The sequence below is a fragment of the Myotis myotis genome, unplaced genomic scaffold (assembly GCF_014108235.1).
Source record: "Myotis myotis isolate mMyoMyo1 unplaced genomic scaffold, mMyoMyo1.p scaffold_m19_p_1, whole genome shotgun sequence".
NCBI lineage: Eukaryota > Metazoa > Chordata > Mammalia > Chiroptera > Vespertilionidae > Myotis > Myotis myotis.
In genome coordinates, this window is record NW_023416313.1 from 132731419 (window position 1) to 132746990 (window position 15572).

Consider the following 15572-nt stretch of genomic DNA (forward strand, 5'->3'; position numbering starts at 1 on the left):
TTTCTTTTGCTGTGTAGAAGCTTTTTATTTTGATGTCCCATTTGTTTTATTTTCTCCTTAGTTCCCATTGTCCTAAGAGCTGTACTGGCAAAGATATTGCTACGACACATGTCTGCTATTTTGCTGCCCAAGGATTCTTCTAAGATTTTTATGATTTCCCATCTTACGTTTAAGTCCTTTATCCATTTTGAGTTTATTTTTGTGTATGATGTACGTTGGTGATCTAGTTTCATTTTTCTGCATGTATCTGTCCAATTTTCCAGCACCATTTATTGAAAAGACCGTCTTGACTCTATTGTATGCTCTTGCTTCCTTTGTCAAATATTAATTGAGCATAATGACTTGGGTCGATTTCTGGGTTCTCTGTTCTGTTCCATTGGTCTATATGTCTGTTCTTGTGCCAATACCAGGCAGTTTTGAGAACAGTGGTTTTGTAATATAGTATTGACCCAAAATGTGATCCTCCAACTTTGCTCTTCTTTCTCAGGATTGCTGTCACTATTCAGGGTCTTTTGTTTTTTATTCCAGATGAATTTTTGGAGAGTTTGTTCAAGGTCTGTGAAATATTCTGTTGGTATCTTAATGGGGATTGCATTGAATCTATAGATTGCTTTAGGTAGTACTGACATTTTAATGATGTTGATTGTACCAATTCATGAACATGGTGTGTTCTACCATTTGTTTATGTCTTCCTCTATCTTTTTTCAATGTCGTGCAGTTTTCCAAGTGTAGGTCTTTTACCTCCTTAGTTAACTTTATTCCTAGGTATCTTAATTTTTTTGGTGCAACGGTAAATGGGATTGTTTTTTTTCATTTCTCATTTTGTGAGTTCATTATTGGTGTATAGAAATGCCATAGATTTCTTGGCGTTAATTTTGTATCCTGCTACATTGCCGAATTCATTTATTAGGTCTAATAATTTTTTGATGGAGTCTTTAGGGTTTCCTATGTACAATATCATGTCATCTGTGAATACTGACAGTTTTACTTCTTCTTTTCCAATTTGGATGCCTTTTATTTCTTCTTGGCTGATCGCCATGGCTAGCACTTCCAGTACTATGTTGAACAGGAGTGGTGAAAGTAAGCATCCCTGTTTTGTTCCTGTTCTTAGGGGAAATCGTTTTAGTTTTTGCTCATTGAGTATGATGTTGGCTATAGGTTTGTCATATATGGCCTTGATCATGTTGAGATATGCTCCCTCTATTCCAACTTTGCTGAGAGTTTTTTTAATCAAAAACACGTGTTGGATTTTGTCAATTGGTTTTTCTGCATCTATTGATATGATCATGCAATTTTTGCCTCTCAATTTGTTTATGTGATGAATCATGTTTATTGATTTGTGAACATTGTACCAGCCTTGCATCCCTGGAACAAATCCCACTTGATCATGGTGTATGATCTTTTTAATATATTGCTGGATGCTATTTGCTAATATTTTGTTGAAGATTTTAGCATCTATGTTCATCAGGGATATTGGCCTATAATTCTCTTTCTTTGTAGTTTCTTTATCTGGTTTTGAACGTAAGATAATGGTGGCCTCATAAAAAGAGTTTGGAAGCATTCCTTCCTCTTGAATTTTCTGAAATAATTTGAGGAGTATAGGTGTTAGTTCTTTGAATGTTTGGTAAAAAATCCCCTGTGAAGCTGTCCTGACCTGGGCTTTTGTTTGGTGGGAGTTCTTTGATTACTACTTCTATTACATTAGTTATTATTGACCTATTCAGGTTTTTTTATTCTTCCTGATTCAGTTTTGGGAGATTTTCAAGTTTTCCTAGAAATTTGTCTATTTCATCCACATTGTCCAGCTTGTTAGCATATCGTTGTTCATAGTATTTTTTTTTACAATCCTTTGTATTTCTGTGGTGTCCATGATTACTTCTCCACTTTTGTTTCTGATTTTATTTATTTGTGTCCTCTCTTTGTTTCATGATGAATCTGGCTAATGGTTTATCAATTTTCATTATCCTTTCAAAGAACCAGCTCTTGGTTTTATTGATTTTTTGTATTTTTTTTTTTTTTAGTCTCTATGCTATTTATTTCTGCTCTAATCTTTATTATTTCCTTCCTTCTACTTACTCTGGGATTTTCTTGTTGTTCTTTTTCTAGTTCTTTAAGTTGTAGGGTTAAATAGTTTATTGTTGATTTCTCCTGTTTTTTGAGGTATGCCTGTAGTGCTATGAACTTCCCTCTCAGGAATGCTTTTGCTGTGTCCCAGATATTTTGAGTTGTTGTGTGTTCATTTTCATTTGTTTCCAGGAAGTTTTTGATTTCTTTCTTGATTTTGTTGGTAACCCATTCATTGTTTAATAGCATGTTAGTACTATTTAGCCTCCATGTGTTTGAATGTTTTTGGGTGTTTTTACTGTAGTTGATTTCTAATTTCATTCCACTGTGATCTGAGAAGATGCTTGATATGATTTCAATCTTCTTGAACTTGTAGAGTCTTGTTTTGTGTCCTAACATGTGCTCTATCTTTGTGAATGATCCATGTGCACTTGAGAAGAATGTATATTCTGCTGCGTTGGGGTAAAATGTTCTATAAATGTCTATTAAATCCATATGATTCAGTGTGTCCTTTAGAGTCTCTGTTTCCTTGTTAAGTTTTTGTCTGGAAGATCTATCCAGTGAAGTCAGAGGGATGCTAAAGTCCTTTACTATGACTGTATTGTTGTCAATCTCTCCATTAAAGTCCTCTAGAATTTTTTTTTATATATATATTTAGGTGCACCTATATTGGCTGCATATATGTTTACCAGGGTCATATCCTCTTGTTGGCTCAATCCTTTTAGTAGTGTGAAGTGACCTTTCATGTCTCTTGTGATGGCTTTCATTTTAAAATCTATTTTGTCAGATATGAGTATTTTTGTTTTCCATTTGCATGGAAAATTTTTTTCTATCTCTTCACTTTCATCCCGTGTGTGTCTTTTGTTTTGAGGTGAGTCTCTTGTAGATAGCATATAGTTGGGTAATGTTTTCGTATCCATTCAGCTACCCTACGCCTTTTGATTGGAGCATTTAATCCATTTACATTTAGGGTTATTACTGAGAGGTCCTTATTTATAGCCATTTTAGTCCTGTATGGCTAGGTTTCTCTCTCTGTTTCTTCTCAGCAGTCCCTTACAGCAATCCCTTTAGCATTTCTTGTAATGCTGGCTTGGTGGTGATGAATTCATTTAGCCTTTTTTTTTTTTTGGTCTGGGAAGCTCTTTATTTGACCGTCTATTTTGAATGATAGCCTTGCTGGTAATAGTACCCTTGTTTTCAGATCCCTGGTTTCCATTACCTTGAATACGACATGCCATTCTCTTCTGGTTTGTAGAATTTCTGATGAGAAATCAGGTGTCAGCCTTATGGGAACTCCTTCGTAGATAACAGTTTTCTTTTCTCTTGCTGCCTGTAAGATTCTCTCTTTTTTTGGCATTTTAATTATGATGTGACTGGGTGGGGGCCTATTTGGGTTCTTCTTGCTTGGGGTTCTCTGTACCTCCTGAACTTGTGTGACTTTTTCCTTTGCCAGGTTAGGGAAGTTTTCTACCATTATTTCTTCAAACACCTCTCTATGCCTTTCTCCCTTTCTGCCTCTTCTGGCACACCTGGTATTCTAATATTGTTACATTTCACATTGTCCCACAGTTCCCTTAAGCTTTCCTCCTGTTTTTTTAATTGTTTTTTTCTTTTTGGTTCTCTGATTGATATTTTCAACTCTGTCTTCCAATTCACTGATTTGATCTTCAGCTTCCCCTAATCTGCTGTGTATTTCTTCCAATGTGTTCTTTGTTTGTATTATGTTGTTCTTTATCTCAGACTGTTCTTTTTTCATAGTTACTATATCTTTTTTTCATATTGTTGAGCATTTTTACCATCAGTACTCTGAACTGTGTTTCAGATAAATTTCTTATCTCCACTTCATTTATCTCTTCTTCTGGAGAACTCTCTAGTTCTTTCATTTGGGGGTTGTTTCTTTGTTTCCTCATTTTGGTTGTCTATTTGTGTTTGTGACTATGTATTAGGTAGATCCTCTTCACCTCTCAATCTCTAGTGCAGGATAGCGTTAAAGGCTGTTTCTGACTTATTGGATCAGGCAAAAACTCAAAGCCTCCAGAGACCGCCTCTGCCTACAGACTACAGTGGGGCCTTGACTTATGAGTGTCCTGACTAACGAGTTTTTCGAGATATGAGCCATTTCTCGGCTGATTTTTTGCTTTGAGTTGCGCGCTAAAATTCGGGTTATGAGCCAGCTTCAGATACCCCACTGCTAGTTGGCGCAGCGAACGTCACAGTGAACGCCACAACATCAGCCCAGCAGCATGTGTCTCACTCATTCACTTTAATGATTTGACATACGAGTAATTTGAGTTACGAACTCCGTCATGGAATGAATTAAACTCGTAAGTTAAGGCCCCACTGTATTAGGATTCTGACTTGAATTGCCCCTAGGCAATCATCCTCAGGTGTATCGAGAGTTTTTTCAAAAGGGTGGGCGCAGTTGCTTCTGCCTGGAGGCTAATTGTTACTTTTATCCTCAGAGAAAGGTGTTTTCTCATAGGGTGTGTTGATTGTCTTTTCCCCAGGCAAGGCAGATGTCTGTGTGGGAAAGATGTCCTCTGCTGTGTGAGGGAATGACTCAGCCCAGGAAACTTGGGGTGTCTGCCTTCTGAGGTCTATTCCCCGAGTCCCCAGTCCTGGGTTCTGCTCTCATAGCTCCAGTCCACTTTACCCTCTCTCTGTCAGAGCACAAGGTGGGTGGCTCCACAAGGAATTTTTGTGCATTGGCCCTCAAGAGGGTGCCTGAACTTTCAACTGCCACTTCTGGAAGACAGCACCCCACTGCTTTTCACTGCTAGATGTTATGTGGGTACCCTCCTCAGATTTGGTGCTCTCTGCTGAGGAGCCCAGTTTGGGGATTAGATCCCAGAGTTCTCAGTGGCACTCTCTCACAGCTGAGATATCTCTCCAGGACTTCAGTTGCTGTCTGTGAGTGCCTGGCCAGCCATTTCTCTCCTATGTGGTCTCTGTCTTCAGTCCTTGGGTATCGGGGTTCCCTCCTGTGAGTTTTCCATTGATTATTCAGGAAGCCTTTCCATGTTTCAGTTGTAATTCCAGCTTGTTCCTGGGAGCATGTCCCTGCAGCATCCTCCTACTCTGCCACCATTTTAAATCTTGATAACAATTTCCTTTCCTTAGTCCATGCAGCCATCTCCTCTGGGAGCTTCTGGGTCCCAGGCCTTTGAGTACTATTACAGGGGGATTCCATGTGGGAGCCGGTGATAGCAAAAACAATTGGAATGGAATCCCTAAACAGACCCTATATTATAAGTTATTTCTTTATTATCATTTAGCCTCAAACTCAACAAAGGGAGGTCTGGAAAGGTTACCTATGGGTACCTGCCTGAGAATGTTTCTACAAGCTGTCCCTCCAAACTCTTTGGCACCACCCTTTGAAATACTCATGTTACAATCTGTTTGCCGTTAAGTCCTCTGGCTTAAAAAAAATTGCTAAATATATTTGTGTAGTTTCCCCATGATAACCAGCTTCTGATTTAAAACACTGCCTTAGTTTCCCCAATCAACATGTGTTAAGCAATAGTCCTAAGGTGAACCTGTTTGGGAAACCAAAATCCAGATATGAAGGAAATAATTTTAATATACTAATTCTGAACCATTCTAAGCAAGATAATAGTTTTCTTTCTCAATTTACTTTTATATCACTTTATTTCTTTTTGTCTCCAATAGTGTCACCACTTTAAGAACCACATTAAAAATAGCCATGGGAGAACTTCTTACTGCTTCTGTTTTGAGTTTCTTCTTCAATACTCTTTCACGAAGTACTCAGGGAAGCTGTATGGCACAGTGGTTAAGATGGGCTTGGAGTGAGACAGATTTAGACTCAAATTCCAGTTCCGCCTTTAACATAATTTCAGGCATCCTCTCTAAGCTCCACTTTCTTCCTCTGTTTAACAAGGTGAGTAATACCTACCCTAACGGTAGCACAGTCAAAATGAGATAATGTATTTGACGTATACTATACAGAGCCAAGCACATGGTAATTACTCAGTAAATGGTAGCTATTATTTGATACATGTATACATATTAAAATCTGGAAAATGAAGAAAAATATCCTTAATTCTATCATTTTAGTAATGCAAACATGTATCTCTTTGTAATTATGTCCACATAAAAACTTATTTTTATACTAGAGGCCCAGGGCACAAAATTCATGCACGGGTAGGGTTCCTAGCGGCTGCTGGCTGCCGGTTGCTGGCTGGGGCCTTCCTTTGTTCTGCGCCGCCCCCTGGTGGTCAGTGCACATCATAGTGAGTGATCAAACTCCTGAGGGACACTTTGCATATTAGGCTTTTATATAGAGAGAAATTATTATAACTGTAATATACAATTTTGTCTTTTTTTAAAACATTATAATCACCTTTTCATGTTACCATGGAGGATTCACAATTGCCTTTTTAATTTGTTGAATGAGAGTCCATTATGTAAACTACCATAATTTAAACTCTAAATTCCTGCCAAATAAGTGAGGTTTTTTGATATTATGAATAATTCTCCAATAACATTTGCACAAATATAGTTTTTCATTATGTGAAATTCTTTCCTTAGGATGAATTCCCAAAGCAGGCTTTTTAGAGTAACCATAAACTCTTTTGTGACTTAGATTAGTTTCACCAAATAACTTTCCACATGTTAACACAATTTGTAGGGCATACACATTATCAAGTCCTCTCTAACCTTCAATATTAATACTAATATCTTTCATTTATGAAGCATTGACCATGTATTTTCATCCTCACAACAAATCTTGAATAACTCTGAAGTAGTTACTCTCTTTTAGCACATGAGGAAATAAAGGTTCAGAAACTTAAAAGTCATATCCAATGTCACATAGCAACTAAGTGAGAGAACTTGGACTCAAACTCAGGTCCTGTCTAATGCCACAGTGCTCTTAATCACTTGCCTATAGTTATGCTTTCCTCTTTCCCCGCCAAGTAATAACAGGTGGGAAAAGACATTTGCACCAATGTTTTAATATGCAGTTCTTGATAACTAGCAAAGTGATCATTTTTATATGTTAGTTAAACTGCATATTCTTGTGTTATTTGTTTATGTTATTTAGCAACTTCTATAAAGTGGTAGGACCAATTTGGTCCCTGTATATTTTTTACTAATTAGGTGTGTCAACACAGCCTTCACAGGAGAAGTCCAGGCACTGAGCTGTCAGTTTATAAGAGAAGGTGATCCTTCTCTTTCTCCTCCTTCCTGCCCAATGGGCTGAATACAATCATGTTCTAGAAAGTTAAGTCCATATCTTTTCAACATTACTCACTCATATGATATGGCCCTGACTGATTTGGAATACCCTGGGTTAGGAGGAAGAGTGAAGACTCAACGTACCCTGAGTGGTGACAATCTAAAATAATTCTTAACTGAACCAATTTATCAAGGTCTTTGAGATTGAATATCTCATTTTTCCCATTTCCCACCCCATCCCCTTTCTGTTTCTGTCTACAAATTTCTCTTCTGCTAACTAAGATAATACTGGAATGTATTGATTTTTTTGTGTGAATTTGTAATCCTAATAACTTGGGCATCATTCAAAGCTTATCTCCCATAATGTATAGAAGTATCATTAAAACCTCACTTATGCTTTACTAAGCAAAACCAGATTTACCTAGTAAATATATACTTAAATAGCCCCACTTTAAAATATGCCCCATTACCTGCATTATGTCTTGCAATATATCCAAGAGCCCAGGCCGCAGATTCTTTGACTCCAGGGTCAAAATCTTCCAAGCATATCACCAGTGTATCCAGTGCTCCACAATCAACGATGGCCTGAGCTAGCTGAGGAGAGTGCTTAGCAACTGCTCGCAACACAAAGGCAGCTGCTTTCTTGTAGAAACGCTACAAGGATGAAATAGATAAAGCGCAAAGTGAATTGAGCACTTACATAATGAAAGTTTAAAAAGACCAAAACCAACGTAATAATAACATTAATATAATAAAGATCAAAAGCTCTTAAATAGTGAAGAAAAACATCCTGCAGCATCATTTTAATTTTTTTTTTTAAATATATTTTATTGATTTTTTACAGAGAGGAAGGGAGAGGGATAGAAAGTCAGAAACATCGATGAGAGAGACACATCGACCAGCTGCCTCCTGCACACCCCACACTGGGGATATGCCTGCAACCAAGGTACATGCCCTTGACCGGAATCGAACCTGGGACCTTTCAGTCCACAGGCCGACGCTCTATCCACTGAGCCAAACCGGTTACGGCGATTTTAATTTTTTGATGTTCCCTGTTGCTTTCGTTCAGTATCTAAACAAAAACAATGTAAGTCATATTACATTTAAAATGTTTTATTCTAAAACATAATTTTATAAAATATTTTACTTCCTGAAAATTTTATTTCCTACAAATTCATAAAATACTGAGATTTTAATGTATCTGCATTACACTGAAGGTATTTGTTTGACGCATGAGAACTCTTGGGTTGTTAGCATGTAAAACTAAACTGTCAACTGGCAAATTCATTTCCTTTGCTTGCCCTGAGTCTCTAAGGCTGGTAGGCCTTTCATAACCTCAAATCATCTTTCTGGTATCCTAAATTTAAAGGCAAAACATTCATGATACATTTTAACACTTTTTCTGGCAGCCCTGGCCAGTAAGGCTTAGTTGGTTGGGTGTTGTCAGGTGTACCGAAAGTTTGCTGTTTGATTCCCAGTCGGTTGTGAGCTTGGTCCCCAGTAAGGGGTGTACACGAGGCAGCCAATCAATGTTTCAGTGTCACATTGATGTTTCTCTCACGCTCTCCGTTCCCCCTCTTTAAAATATTTCCTGGAAAATAATCTAGTCAAACAATGGGATATGTTATTTATCCCTTTTTTAAAAAGATAAATACAAATGACAATATTATGTGAATGCTTCATATTTACAATATTTTCTACATATAAACTTTATAAGGTTAAGAAATAAAAGTGAAACTTGATTTTCTTTATATAGCTAAGAAAATTAAATGCTTAGGAAGTATTTAGCTGTAACACTCACTGTGGTTTTATGGTTAACATAATGACACAGCAATGGTCTCCTAACTCTTCCTTTGAACAAAACCAAGTTAACCCCATATTTTAGACTAGAGGCCCGGTGCACAAAAATTTGTGCACTTGGGGGGGAGGGGGGGGCCCCTCAGCCCGGCCTGTGCCCTCTCCCAGTCTGGGACCCCTCAGGAGATAACGACCTGCTGGCTTAGGCCTGCTCCCGGGTGGCAGAGGGCAGGCCTAATCCCTAGGTGCAGCCCCTGGTCGGGCTCAGAGCAGGGCCGATTGGGGAATTGGGGCGCCGCCTCCTGTCATGCACAGAGCAGGGCAGATTGGGAGGTTGTGATGCCACCCTCAGTCACGCTCAGGGTAGGGCCGATTGGGGGGTTGGGGCACCGCCCCCTGTCACACTCAAGGCAGGGTCGATGGGGAGGTTGTGGCACCACCCCCTGTCACGCACAGAGCAGGGCCAGTCAGGGGGTTGGGGAGCTCCCCCCTGTCACGCACAGAGCAGGGTCAATCAGGGGGTTGGGGAGCTCCCCCCTGTCACGCACAGAGCAGGGTGGATCAGGGGGTTGGGGTGCCACCACTCTCACACTCAGGGCAGGGCCGATGGGGAGGTTATGGCTCTACCATGTCACACACAGAGCAGGGCCCATGGGGTGGGGGGTTGGGGCGCTGCACCCTGTCACACACAGAGCTGCAGGGCGATCAGGAGGTTGGGGAGCTCCCCCCTATCAGGCACAGAGCAGGGCCGATCAGGGGGTTGGGGCACCTTCCCCTGTCAGGAACAGAGCAGGGCCAATAGGGAGGTTGTGGCCCCACCCCGTGTCACACACAGAGCCACAGGGCAATCAGGGGGTTTGGGCGCTGCCCCCTGTCATGCTGATCCCGGTGCCGGGAGACCTCGCGGCTCCGCTGATCCTGGTGCTGGGAGGCATATAACCCTTTTACTATATAGGATAGAGGCCTGGTGCATGGGTGGGGGCTGGCTGGTTTGCCCTGAAGGGTGTCCTGGATCAGGGTGGGGGTCCCCACTGGGGTGCCTGGCCAGCCTGGATGAGGGGATGATGGCTGTTTGCAGCTGGTCACACACCCTTCAGGGTGGGGGTCCCCACTGGGGTGCCTGGCCAGTCTGGGTGAGGGGCTGAGGGCTGTTTTCAGGCTGGGACTGAAGCTCCCAGCTGCTCCTTTTTTTCTTTCTTTCTTTCTTTTTTTTTTTTTTAAATTCTGGGCCAGCTTTAGCTCTGAGGCTCCAGCTCTTAGGCCTCCACTCCTGAAAGCAGGTATCTGGTTTGTTTCGGTTCTACAATTGAAACTCTGTATCAACTCCAGGTCTGAGATCCCGGCTGGCTGAAAGCTGGTTTCTGGGGTTTTCTTTAGCTTCTATTTTTGTAACTATGTTTCAAACTGCCAGCTCAGAGGCCTGCAGCGGCAGGCGGGGAACGTTGGAGTCCTCCGTCACTGAAGCAAGCAAGCCTCATGTTAGTTTCAAGCTGCCTGGCTGCCGGCAGCCATCTTGGCTGACAATTAATTTGCATATCGCCCTGATTAGCCAATGGGAAGGGTAGCGGTCGTACGCTAATTACCATGTTTCTCTTTTATTAGATAGGATTCTGTTTCTGTTTCTTTACAGTGACTACTAAAAAGTGACTGGGTGTCATAGCACCTGTTTTGAAAGCATTCCAGTTACTTAGTCTAAAATATTAAGATGCAAAAAATTTATAAGAGAGAAAATATACCAAGTATATTTTTAATATTATAGCTCAAAACCTGGTATATATTGATGATATAAGCCATTTGCTAGCCCTGGCTGGTGTGCTAAGTGGTTAGAGCTCTGGAGCAGGGGAGAGTAGCAGGCTCAGCTCTGGTCAGGGGCAGGTACCTGGGTTGTAGGTTCAATCTCCGGTCCTGATCTGAGTACGTGTGGGAGGCAACCAATTGATGTCTCTTTCTCACATTGATGTTAGTCTCTCCCTCCTTCCTCTCTCTCTCTCCACTCCTCCCTCCCTTCCACTGAGAATCAATGGAAAAAATATTCTTGGGTGAGGATTAACAAAACAAAACAAAAAAAGAAATATGCTACTTAGTAATGATGCTTTAATTTCATGTTTTTCTTTAGTTTCTTAAATGTAACATAAGTATTTGTTGTAAAGTCTAATTTTATGTCAGTAACCAAATAGTTACTAATTTATTTTAAAAATTAGACTAGAGTTTTAAAGTAGCTTTCTACAGATTGTTTTATAATTTTGTAAAAATAATGGTGATACATTACCGTAAGCTATTTTAACTTTTTATGTTGTGGAATTTTCAAATTCATAGACAATTCCTTGGGTTTTAATAGTCACTACTAACTATGGAGCCTTAAAAGGCCTGACATGCTTGCATGCTTGGTAAAAAAGCTTTATCAAACCTTCCATTAAATACATTCTCCTTCTTTTTGGATGCTTGTCTCCCCTCGCTTTAAAGCAATTTCCAACAGTTGCCATTAACAAATTTCACCTGTATATAAAGATTTCTGTAAACAACTTTTTGTTTGCCTAAGGCTTTATATACCTAAGACTGATCCTATAATTTTAACACTCTCACACACAGAAATACTGCTTGATGTATAATTCCATTAAGTTTTAAAATCTATTTCTCTTTATATTAACAATAACGGGAAAAAAAAACCTCAAGTAGAATGCTCTAACGATATTATGTTCAGTTCAAATAATTGAATGTAATGTGCATTAACATCTTATTAATTCTAATGCCCACAAGCTTGCAAATGTACCCAAAATATCAAATTTTTAAAGTAAAAAACATAACTTATTTTTTAAAAATTCTTACATTCTGTTCTGCCAATGAATAAACAAGCTGTGGGAGAATGTCGCCCTTGACAACTGCTTCCGCTAGGTCGTCATTATAATTAGCCAGTCTCCCGAGAGCCAGCGCAGCGGTCTGCTGAATTGTTGGGACCACGTCCAGAAGAAGAGGCCTCAGCAAAGACATTACACCTGCGCGAAATGATGAAAGAACACAAATCAGCAAAACTTAAATTAAAAAGCAAACATACAATTTGCAATTTCGTCTTTGCAAATATGAAAACTAAGGGGGGAAAAATCAGCAAAAACAATTAGCCACTAAAAACTAATGGGATATTTAAAAGCATATAATTGGCCAAGACACAGAATATAACCTTTAATTATCAAAGAAGCAGCATAGTGTGGAAATAAGAATGACTGTGGGCTAGAGAGGATTTTAAATCCCTGATTGGTAAATACTAGCTGTGACCTGACCTGACAGGCTGTCATGAGGAAGGAAAAGAAAGGTTGTGAAGACATAGTACAGGCTGATTCGCCACCCCGCCTTATACCCCTTCCCCTCATCTTTACAAATCCTATCTTTCAGGACTCAGTTCAGATTATTTCCTCTCAATGAAGTCTTTCATTTGTGTGGTGTCTTTTCCCCCCCACTCAGGTTCCAAATGAACTTAGAGTTTATTACAGAAATTTTATCAGGGTCTACCTCAGGGCCGGGGGAGCAGGAGGGCCATTAGGCTAGGACCTCACATTCATGAATCATATTTCTGACATTATCTCCAAAAAATAAAATCCTTAATATAAGAAAGTATATCGTATTATCAGGTCTCACAATACTCATTTTAGGATTGAATACAGAGAAGGCGTATCATCCTCACAATAATAATAAAAGTAGCTTATAGTTATGGAGCACTTGTATGCATGCATTGTTCTAAAGAGTTGTTTTCCATATTAATTCACTGACCTCTCATAACAAACCTAGGATGTAGGCCTTATTACTATGTCTACTTTACAGACGAGGACACCTAGCCTGAGAAAGGTTTAAAAAATTGTCACACAACTAAGTGGTGGAGCAAGGTTAGAAATTCTGACATTTCTTTATTTATAATTGCTAAACAAATAATAGGTGTTAAAATTGACGAGGTACGGAAGGGGAGACAAATAATAATTGCATTTTGGTCATTTCATTGGATATTACAACTCTTTATATTAACTTTGCCTTACTAGAAAATATGTAAAATAGTCAACGGCTATTTGTGCTTTATGATGGTGTGTTAGCCTATAGTTATGAGAAAGGCAAAGATGGAGTTCAAGCTGGAACAAAGCGCCCCTTGACTTTCTAAACTTTATGTAATTTACAGCAGGTTATTCAACTGATGTTATTGCATCTTTTCCATGAAAACATATTCCAGTTATCTATAAAAGCATATGTTACCAGTATTCGTTAAAAATATTTTTATTGATTTCAGAGAGGAAGGCAGAGGGAGAGAAAGACAGAAATATCAATGATAAGAAAGGATCATAGATTGGTTGCCTCCTGCATGCCCCACTGGGGATTGAGCCTGCAACCCGGAATAGGACCATGACCTCCTGGTTCATAGGTTGATGCTCAAACACGGAGACACACCTGCTGGGGCACCAACATTCTTTTTTAATGTTACATCCAGAAACATTTGAAATAGAATAAAAGGAAAACATTTACAATAACATTTAGGATTAGATTAAAGTAACATAAATAATATTGCCAAGTAACATGAACAGAGAATAATGATGCTTATCTCAGATACATTTAATGATGTGACTTGTGGCTTTTCATAGTCTCCCACTTCATTTAGTGCTCTTTTATATGCCTAAATTGCCTGGTTAGACTATCTTATAGAAGGCCACAGTTGCAAGTTTAAACTGCACAGGCTGGTAAACTTTGCAGGCACAAAGCACTCCTGCTCATGCCTAGGTCATAGCTCCTGTTAAACAATTCAACATGCCTATGCTCACAAGTGTTGCTTATATTATTATCTATACTTTTTTCTTAGAGATCATTTCTGAAATATCTCTCAACAAAAAGCTTAAAGCACAGAATAAGGTATTAGAATTATTACCAAGTGTTAATATGGGCTCTTCCTAGAAAGTTGGGTTTAAAACAATTTGTCAATCTCTTCTTTGTATTTTGCTCTATTCCTTCATTTTGTCCTTAATTGTGGTAAAATACACATAACATAAAAATCACCACTTAAGCCAATTTTAGTGTACAATTCAGTGGTACTCAGTACATTTCCAATGACGTGTAATCATCACCACCATCTAGAAGCTGTTAAACTGTTTTCTACAGAAGCTGCACCATTTTACATTCCCACCAGCAAAGTGCAAAGGTTCGGATTTCTCCACATCCTCACCACCACTTATTTTCCCTGTTGTTTTAACTTAATAGGCATCCAATAAGTGTGAAGTGGTATGTCACTGTGGTTTTGACTTACATTTCCCTAGCACTAATGATGGTGAATGTCTTTTCAGGTGCTTGTTTACATCACCTTTGTTGAAATGTCTCTTAAGTCCTTTGCCCACTTTGTTGAATATAACTTGACATTGTTGATAATAAATATGTACCATTTAAAAAACAAAAGCTAAATTTGTTAACATATATTTAAAGTTTCATACTAAATAGATTAATAAGGCAAAAATTACAAAGTATAAGTATTCTTAGACTTTGTTATAATTATAGGTTTGTCCTAAAAATACAGATAATGATGCAAGAGACAGGGGTAGAGGTGGGGGTGGGAGGGGAGGAAGTTTGAGGGAAGAGGAGGAGAGGAGAGAGGAAAAGAAGTAAATATGACATACAAATAAATTTTTCCTTACCTGCTTGTCCATTAGGAATCCATAGTAATTGATCCTTGGTGAGCGAATGCATGAAAATTTAGAGTCCATCAATTACAGCAGTCTGAATAGTGCTATAATATCTGATATACAAGGTCTCTAGGGAGCAGCTAATGACCTCATTGGGAGTCTACACTGAAGGAGCCAACCTGATCTATCTAATACTAATATTAAAAATAATTCATATATGCCGAAACCGGTTTGGCTCAGTGGACAGAGCGTCGGCCTGCGGACTGAAGGGTCCCAGGTTCGATTCCGGTCAGGGGCATGTACCTGGGTTGCGGGCACATCCCCAGTGGGAGATGTGCAGGAGGCAGCTGATCGATGTTTCTCTCTCATCAGTGTTTCTGACTCTCTATCTCTCTCCCTTCCTCTCTGTAAAAAATCAATAAAATATAAAAAAAAAGTTAAAAAAATAATTCATATATTATACTCTAATATTTATAATAAAACAATTTAGTATACTCTGTATTAAACTGATAAAACAGTGTGAAACTATTTTTGAAATTTAACTTATAGGATAAATCTTTACAGTCCTCCCGCACCCCCAACTTTATAGCTTTGAGATCCTTTTCTATTTTTCTTGTTCTAGTGCCATGCTGGAGACATGGCTGCTAATACCTACGTTGCAATCCAGTTATGCCCCAAACAGAAACAACCTTGCTAATCCTGCCCATAATCATTCATTCAGAAAACAGATCAGGGTTTACCAAGTGGCAAGGAATAGAACTACGTACATGAGTTAAGGCAGCTTCTACTCTCAAGAGGCTAATAATCCAGTGGAGATTATAAAATAGCCTCAAAATAATCATAGCTCTTTCCTTTAATTCCTTTCAATGCCAC

At 39.1% G+C, this 15572-nt stretch overlaps 1 protein-coding gene across 4 annotated transcripts in view; it reads right to left on the minus strand.

The window, feature by feature from the left end:
* Window positions 1–15572, minus strand: part of LOC118677591 (sperm-associated antigen 6) — a 68278-nt gene that overhangs the window by 37773 nt on the left and 14933 nt on the right. For 2 of the 4 annotated variants that reach the window (XM_036352800.1, XM_036352791.1), the window contains exons 3-4: window positions 11884–12050; window positions 7731–7914 (exon numbers count right to left, since the gene is read on the minus strand). In XM_036352800.1, coding sequence (XP_036208693.1) covers window positions 7731–7914; window positions 11884–12050 — 351 coding nt within the window. Of the gene's footprint in view, window positions 1–7730; window positions 7915–11883; window positions 12051–14711; window positions 14764–15572 lie in introns of those variants that run through there. The other 2 variants (XM_036352796.1, XM_036352780.1) reach the window with 2 other exon arrangements.